The sequence below is a fragment of the Chaetura pelagica genome, unplaced genomic scaffold, assembly GCF_000747805.2.
Source record: "Chaetura pelagica isolate M959 unplaced genomic scaffold, ChaPel_1.0 scaffold221, whole genome shotgun sequence".
NCBI classification, from domain to species: domain Eukaryota; kingdom Metazoa; phylum Chordata; class Aves; order Apodiformes; family Apodidae; genus Chaetura; species Chaetura pelagica.
In genome coordinates, this window is record NW_009952533.1 from 11,650,771 (window position 1) to 11,659,596 (window position 8,826).

An 8,826-nucleotide genomic window follows, 5' to 3' on the forward strand; every position below is an offset into this window, starting at 1 on the left:
CGGGGCGGCAGCAGCGCCGGGTCTGGCGAGGGCCGGGCGAGATGCTGGGCAGGTCTGGCCCGGGCCTGGGAGCGGGGGGCAGCGGGACCCACAGACTGTGCCCTTGTGAGTGGAAACATCGGGAATGGGAAGGAGCCGAGTGCATATTCCAGGTTTTTTGTTGGTTGGGTTTGTTTTTTTTCTCCTTCATTATGGGCAAGTTTTGAAAAATGAGTGAGAATTCACTTTTTTAAAAAACCAGTTAAATTGGACAGCTTTTTTTCCCCTCTGCTGAAGGAAGAACTTACACTGTTAGTATTAGGCAGAAAAAGTCCTGCTCAGTGAGTGCTACTGTTAATGTGAACTCTTTTTTTCTCTCCTCCTATAAAGGAAGGTTTTCTCCTTGGAGATGTGAAAGGTGAAGCCAAGAACAGCATTACTGACTCACAGATGGATGATGTTGAAGTTGTTTATACAATTGGTTAGTCTGTCCACGTTTTTTAGACCGTGCTTGATTTTAGGCATCATACAACTGCTTACAGCTTTGAGGGAGGGCAGTCAGCACCTTACAGCAACATCAAAGCTGCTCCGTCCTGAGGTCTATGTTGACATTAAAAAACCCACACAGAAGGGTTATTTTGTAACATTTTAATTGCTAAAAAACCTACAATTTTACTGTACAAAATGTAATAATTTAACATAAATATTAATTATTAATATTAAGTATTAATACTAATACTTATTTCCTTGAATAGATCTGCCTTGCCAAATATCTTGCCGCGTTAAATGTAATTCAGGGCTGCTTCTTTGTCTTGGCCACATCACAAACTTCCTTGGAAAAACAGCCTATTTCGCAGATCTGAACTGTAATGTCTTAACATCTGTTACCTATTTTGGAGCTTATAAAATACTGTGTATGAAGGGTGCAGACTACTTACATATTTCATTGAGCAGATGCCAGATGCATTTTTCTTTAAAAGGAGTGGATTTGCATTTTATACCAGCCCTTAACAAAAACATACATGTATATGCACATTTAACTCCATTCCTTGAAAATGCAGTTATACAAGAAGAAAGAGAACAAGGTGATAAAGTATGTACCTTCTTTCCCATCTTCTTGAAAACGTGGTGGGGAGAAATTGCATCCCATTTTCGGGTTTTACTCTGAGATACAATTAAGGTGTAACACTTTTCCTCCACTGCGTCTCACAGCTGAACCAAAAATGTGGGGAATTTTTTGTGGTGGCATTGATCAAGGTAACCAGAGTCTCATAATCACATTCTCATAGGCAGAGTTAGTTGCTCCAGAGTTTGAGAGGTGTTTTTTTTGTAGTTAACTTCTGAAAATGAAGAGACTGGATAATTTTTCACTTGACAAAACAGAAAAATACATAAAAAATAGTTAATGTAAGTGCTTCCCTTTACATTTGAAAAATTAACTAGACTATTTAAAAAATATTTCTTAAGCTTATTTATTTAGATGTTAATGCATTTATTTTAAGATATTATATAGAATTCTTTCTTGGTTCTTCTACCACTTACATTAGCATGCAGAAGAATATACATCTTGAACTAATGAACCCAGACTAATACTGCCTTCTCTTTCCAGATATACAGAAGCATATTCCATGTTACCAGTTGTTCAGGTAAGGATCCTCAGTAAACAGAAAGTTGCAAGTTAAAATTAACCCTAACTTGAACTCTTCAAGAGTTAAACTTGTATTACATTACTGAGAAAATCACCTGGCTGTAACTACAGTAGCCTTATAAACCCCTTGGAATTACAGATGCAAAATGCCTTATTCATATTTGGGTTCTTCATGCCCTTTTTTGTTGTTTTTCTGTGCATATAGAAACAGAGATATGGCATACTGCACCTTCTGGTGAGCTATTGTACCATATAAACTATGGAATAATGTCAACATACTGGAAAGAAAAGCATTGTATGTTGACCCCATGGCAGGAGTAGTTTCAAGGACTAGTATTTAGAATTCCCTCATAGATGGGAACACAGCTGTGCAAGTTTACATCCTGTAAGGGGAGAATCACAACACATTTCCTTCTGAAATATTTCTGAAAATTAATACATCCAGATGTTATTAGGCATTTAATACCAAATTGAAGGCATCTTACTGTCAAGGGAGTAGCTACTTGAGCACACATGCACTATCCTAGGAGTTGCACACACACCGTTGTGAGTCTTTCCTGCTAGGACCTCAGTCCCTTCACAGCAGGTGACTCCCATGAGCCAACAGGTGCCCCTTTTGACTTCTTTCACATACACCTTCTCACTCACAGGTGCTTCACTTGCCCTCAGGTTCAACCCTACGTTTACTGAAGCAGAGTGTCTGGTACAAAGTCTTATAAAGTAATTAAGTGGTACAGCAGTACCAACAGTTTGAGCTGGGTGCCTCCACAGAGGGACCCTGAACAAAGGAATGCCTAGTCAATTATACCTTTTCCCACCCCTCACATGACAGATCATGCCAACAGTAATATTTGGTTTGGGGTCTTCCCATTCTTAATTGGGTCCCTTCATTGTCTCTAGGTGGGCCGTTTTTCTCATAAAAATCCTGCTGATAATAATAGCTTACTTATCTTCTGGATTGAACCATCTCTGGGGCCTTCTTTTACTTGACTAGGTAAAAGCTCAACATAAGTTCAGCATATCTAAGTGAAACTTCACAGTTTGTGTCTTAAGGCTTCAGGAGGTTTAGCTGCTGATGCTAAGCAAGCTACTAATGCTAACAATTACTAACATTACTATTTTGTAGCTGAGAGAACATAGATGCTACTTTTGTCTCCCAGTAGCACTGATGCCAGAACAGCATCTGGGCTGTATAAGACCACCTACATAACTGTTTGAGTAATAAAATTAACTGCACTGTTCTAGCAGAGAAGCTGTGTCAGCATATCCTTAGACTTACCTGGGGCGGGGGGGAAATAAAGTGAGCCGATTGCCAAAATGCTAGGGAATAATTATTTTTACAGCAGCATTTTTTTTCCTCTAATTGTCTTCATTTTCTTTCTAGCTTTTATAACTCTGCAGGAGAACTGAATGAACCTGCCCTGAAGAAAATACTCTCAGGCTGTAAAAAGGTATTTTATTTTCAAACCTAAAACATCCCAAAGAGCTCGCTCAGATTTTGGGGGCTCTTCTGGATATCTCTTGTATCAATTTTTTTTATTTATTTTTTTTCTCTCCTCTTCTTAAAAATCTTGTATCTAGTGCCTCACAGTGCTGGTCAAGGCAGCTGCATCATCTTTTCCCCCTGAAAGAACAGTCTAGGTTATTTTTTACTAGCATTTGCTAGTATATCACATATATCACAACTTTGTTCAAATATTTCAAAGGATTTCTTCTGCTTTCTATCTTAATTGAGGTCATCTCACTCAAGTGGTAAAGCACCACTTGACCAAAAAAATGTACAGGCTTCTTCACAGAATAAAGTTTCACAAGAGGAAAGTTGAGGGCAGAAGAGACAAAATGGCAAAATAGTAGCACCAAGTTTGCAGAGTTGCATTCAGCCTGGGCAGAAGCTCAGAAGACAGGCCAGTTAAACACATGGTTTTGAAGGAGAAAAAGAAGTTGTCACATTGGAATTAGGCTTAGATGCTTTAAAGGGTTTCAAGTTAAGTAACTGATGGAGTATGTACACATCACCAGACAATTCAGATTTGTGACTTTCTACAGAATCCTCTACCTTGCTTTAATATGGCACACAGGGACAGCATGATTCAGTAGTAATAATGAATTTTCTTCTGCCTGCAGAGTGTAATAGGATGGTACAAATTCAGACGTAACACAGACCAGACCATGACCTTCCGGGAAAGACTTCTTCATAAGAATTTACAGTCACACCTATCGAACCAGGGACTTGTGTTCCTTTTATTAACATCTAGTGTGATGACAGAAAGTTGTTCTACTTACAGACTGGAACATGCCTTACATCGGCCACAAGAAGGGTAATTGGTTCATTCTCTAGTTCTAATAAGGCAGTAGCATAGCATGGGCTATAACTTGAAACAGGTGTTTGTTTTTTTCCTTTATTGCAACTGAATTATTGTTACCACCATTTATTCTACCATTGAAACTTACACCTTAAATAAGATTATTTCTCATGTTGTTAAAGCCCAGTTGCAATCTTACCCTGGAGTTGTTCAAGAATTTGCCTTTATAACTACCTGTAGTGCCAGTGTAAACTGCCAGATGCTGCCAGTTAATTGTTGCACATAAGCTGTTCTTGATCCATTTAGTTTTCTGTATAGAACTTCAACTATGCATGGTGTTCATCTTCACATATCATTGAACTATTTAAATGGGTGGTAACTTTTGGTTGTCTTCAGAGACATGCTGCTAATAGGCTAGGCTTAGCAAGCAAGTACCAGGTGGCTGGTCCTCAGGTGGGGGGGCAAAAACCTAGAGGCATTGCTTAGTCTTACTGCTCTTGCAGTTTGCTTTTAGCCACAAGTAGTCATCTACATGTGCTGTAATCCACTTGGCAAGAACTAACTGTACCATAAACCACCATCTGGGATGCTTAATGATCAAGAACCTTTATCAAAGAGAGGCCATTGGATGTAAATAAGTAATGTTTTTATACTTCTGCTTTTTAAGTCTTTTTCAGAAAGTTCCTTTGGTGGTTACCAACTTGGGTATGGCAGAACAGCAAGGTTACAGAACAGTATCTGGTTCCTGTGTATCTTCTGGTTTTGTGAGAGCAGTACGACAACACAGGTACAACAGATGCCATATTCAAATGCTACAGCCATTCCCTGCTCACTTATTGACCTGTTCCCTGCAATTCTTTACCTTTCCAAGGTACTTGGAAATTAGTTCAGTCCCATACTTTGCCACGAGAACAGGTATCTGTCTCAAAATAGGCATGTAGCATTGAAGCTTGTAATGCTTCTGTATTCATTATAGCTCCCACTATATAAGCACTGGGATGATTGCAATTACACGATTATATTTGTGGTCCACAGGTCAGAATTCTTTTATGAAGATGGATCCTTACAAGAGGTTCATAAGATAAATGAGATGTATGCCACCTTGCAGGAGGAACTGAAGGTAAGTCCAGCAGACCTGTTGATGCAGTTACTTTCAGCAGTACAAAACTAGGTCAAGCAATGGATACAGTCTTGCACTAAATGAGGAACAAAGCTGTGTCTTGGAAGAACATTCTGAAAGGTTAAGGAGTTCCATTTAGTAGTAGTAGCCGTACACTAAGTTCTCAAAGTTGAAGACTTAAGTTTCCATTTCATCAAAAGTACACAGATAAAACCTCAAGTTCACTAATAAATTCTTGTATGAGGATTAAGTCAAAGGAGTACTATCTGTAGTTTTTTAGATCTTTGTTTAGATGGGAACAAATAAAACATCTTGTACCTTATTCAACACAAGGTTTCTCTCTAAAATCCACTGCAAGCTTTTTACTTAAGCCTTTTACTACTTAAGTGTTTAACTTAAAATCCTAAGTATCTTTAAGGATTTTGCAGGAAGGTTAAAGTCTGCTTCAGTGAATGCTGTCAATTCCTTCAAATGCTTTTTTCGTTGCAGAAAATATGCTCTACAGTAGAAGTCACGGAACGATCTGTAGAGCAGCTCTTAGCAGAGGTGAGCCAATTAAAAGAAGAAATAAAGAGGAAAAAGCAACAAAGTTGTTCAGGTAAGTTAGATAAGTGTAATGCCAGTCTTAGCAAGGCTTCTGAAGTTGAATCAATTGGTAGAAGCACAAAACTTCTGAACTTTAGGAAGCCAAAACAGTAGTGGTACAAGTGTGCAAGAGGGACTGCAACTCTTAATTTTGTTTTGTTTTTTCTTTTTTCAGGAGAAGACAGGGATTACCCAGGACAGCCAAAGGAGAATATTCTCCTTTGCCAGGCTCTGCAAACATTCTTCCCCAATTCTGGACTTCAGACATGTATTGTTTCCTTTGAAGGCCAACAGATATCCAAGAACTGCTGTCACACTGACCATAATATTAATGTCATGGACAAACTGACTCTCATGGTAGAGGAAAGAGACTTAACTGAAGCTGAAACAAGACACCTAACCAAGCGTAAAGTCAGAGGGACCACAACAGGATCAAAGTCATTCAAGAAATCCAGATCGCTGCAGCTTCACCAAAAATCACTTCAAGACCAAGAGGACAGTGACCAGGAAAGGAAACTTACACTGAGTAGCACTGAGACAGATGAGGATGTGTTTGAAAAAAATAGAGACACAAATGAATACCCACACTCTCCTACTTTCTGATCTGTTAGTGATTTGTCCAAATGTCTTTGCACCAGAAGCTACTGTCAGCATATTCAAGTGACGTATCGCTTTATAGCACTGCAGGGATGAAATTAACATGGTGTGTTTTTACAAAATATACATGGTGGTTGTTTTTTTTTCTCTCCAGTGCATGAATCCTGTTTGGCAGAGACAAGTCCAGATAACATTCCCTCATTTTGCCTTCCAGAGTTAGATTTGTATTCTCTCAGCAGTACTACTCTTCCCTCAGCAGATGCTGAGGCAATGAGCATCAAATGAACCCAGGTAACATGTTCAGCAGAATTATATGTCTACATAAATTGTCACAACTTAAATACTTTATCCTTAGGTATCCAATACTTGTTTATTTCCCCTGCCCCACACACACCCCACCCTTCCAATCCAGCTAGGGAAAAAAAAGCCACCTAGACTTTGGCAAGACCTGTGAGCAGAGGAAGTGGCCCATACAGCTGCCAAGTTCTATTACTGCTTTCCTCTTTCATCCTTCCTTCAAACAATATATTTTAGAGACTTGAGAGTTCATAGAAAAGCAACTGACATTCACCCTTCCATTACCAATGCAACCACATTTCCGGTAAACAAGTATGTACATGTGAAAAGTAATTTTATTGTTTTTTTTCTTTACAGTATATTACTCTGGATACTTGATACTACATATCTTGGGGTCTGTGAGGAATGATGGGTGCTTGTACATAACTGGCATAAATCCTGTAAAAAGAGAAGATGCAGGTTTTCTTAACAGAAAAACTGGTTTGATTTACGACACTCAAAAGCACAGTCAGACTTACCCAATACATGAGCTCTTTTAATGGCTTTTGTAATTTCCTTCTGCTTCTTGTTGCACAAGCCTAAAGAGATTAAGAATTTTTCAGTCTCCTAAATCAACAGTAACCAAAACAATAGTTGAAAAGGTTATTACTGACAATTCCCTCTAGCTTTGTGTAAGTCTTCCTAGAAAATGGCACACGTGCTTATACTGTTGAACGCAAAATGCGTATCATGAGGGATATTTTCATTCTTTGGTGAAGGCTACTAAGTCAGAGGAACACTACTATAAAATGTATAGAGTTGGTAGTAGTTACTTTTGGAAAGACAGCTGATACAGTTACTTAAGACTCATAAAAACATTCATTTAAATTAACCAGTAAATTATTTCACATACCTGTTATATGCCTGCCATAAATGCAGCCAGTATGCGGAGAAACAAACTGGGAAAGAAGCTACTTAAAATGAAGAAATCCAAAATCAGTTTAAAAACTTTTTAGAAAGCTTTAGTTTATTTTAATACTTGCATTCTGATTTTCATTTTTCAATCTCTTTTTACAAAACTCAGTTCTACCTGGGCACGAGAAAAAGGATAGCTGGGAGCTAGACAGTATTTCATATGCCACAACATTTAAGCTACATGACTGGAATTAGAATTGAAGCCTCTACTCGGTAAATAATAAAGTTGTAACACCTGCACATAGGACTAATAAATTGAACAGTTGATCCCAACTACATTATTTCACCCTTATCTGCACACATTCTTAAGTTTTAAACTCCTTCCTGTAAGAATTAGCATTTCAGTTTTTTAATCCTGTGGACTTCCACACGCACATTTTAAAATAGTAAAACTGTTACCTTCATCTAAGGACAGAAGTTTTCAAACTCACCTGCACATTCTTGTAGTCTACATTTATTCCACATAAGATGCATCTTTTAGGAGGCTCTTTATAGGGGTTCTCCATTTGTATGGGCTGAAATTAAGAGAATTATTGACATGCATAAGCTTCAGAATGTTTATTAGCTTTGTCCATTGTGTAAAACAAGCCTTGAAACCAAGATGTATTTACAGAATCATAGAACTATACTTAGTGCATCATTAAAGTTTTTCAGTAACTTTTATTTCACTACCACACTGCTCAGTACCCAACAATCTAAACTTCTCATGGCTACACAGCCTTTAATATGTTAAAAATAACAAAAATGTAACTAGTTAATTAAAGCAATCAGCAAGTTAGTGCTTATGCCTTACTGAAAAGGCAGCATCTACAGAAGCTGCTAGTAAGGTAGTTCTGGTGAAGCATAAGAGACTTTTTAAAAAATAGTTTCAAAGCAAAGGTCTGGAGGGAGCTACTGCCTAATCACACACTTCAATGGTTGGGGAGATTCCCAAACATCTCCTTAAACTTCAGAACACACCCAGCACTAAATCCCTGCAAGACACGAGTGAAAGAGAAACTTAATTTTGGCAGCACAGGTAGGATTTGGGCAGAAAAATAGTACTTTTTACCAGTTTTTGCTGGTACCAGACAACACGTTTTTATGGCACAGCAATCATGCCTAGTGCATTCTCTTAAAAGTCCTCTTCTCAGCCGTGAACGGGGAACCAGTTAGTGCTGCCGAGACAGCGGGATTACGGGACCACAACCGGGCGCTGGCCTGTCGATCAGCGGGTGCCGCTCCCTGGCGCTCAGTGACCGACCTCGGCCTCTGAGCGGCCCGAGCTGCAGCGAAGCCTCCCCGCACACCCTGCGGCGGCCGCGGCCCGGGCGGGCAGGGCCTGCAGGGGCCTCACCTGGTCG

The 8,826-nt window shown here is 39.1% G+C and overlaps 2 protein-coding genes across 2 annotated transcripts; one reads left to right on the top strand and one right to left on the bottom strand.

Annotated features, from left to right (window-relative positions):
* The first annotated feature begins 375 nt into the window (after positions 1-375).
* Positions 376-6,238, top strand: FAM175A (family with sequence similarity 175, member A). Its single transcript, XM_010008951.1, has 8 exons — positions 376-460; positions 1,589-1,625; positions 3,012-3,078; positions 3,752-3,945; positions 4,598-4,717; positions 4,966-5,050; positions 5,540-5,661; positions 5,821-6,238. Exons 1-8 carry the CDS (start codon positions 430-432, stop codon positions 6,236-6,238), a joined length of 1,074 nt encoding a protein of 357 aa, XP_010007253.1. The 5' UTR covers positions 376-429.
* A 652-nt stretch (positions 6,239-6,890) lies between these two features.
* MRPS18C (mitochondrial ribosomal protein S18C) lies at positions 6,891-8,191 on the bottom strand. The gene is made up of 5 exons (XM_010009009.1): positions 8,171-8,191; positions 7,915-7,998; positions 7,422-7,479; positions 7,048-7,107; positions 6,891-6,967 (listed from the first exon to the last, which is right to left on the bottom strand). The coding sequence occupies exons 1-5, from the start codon at positions 8,189-8,191 to the stop codon at positions 6,891-6,893; spliced, it is 300 nt and encodes a 99-aa protein (XP_010007311.1).
* Positions 8,192-8,826: the final 635 nt, after the last annotated feature.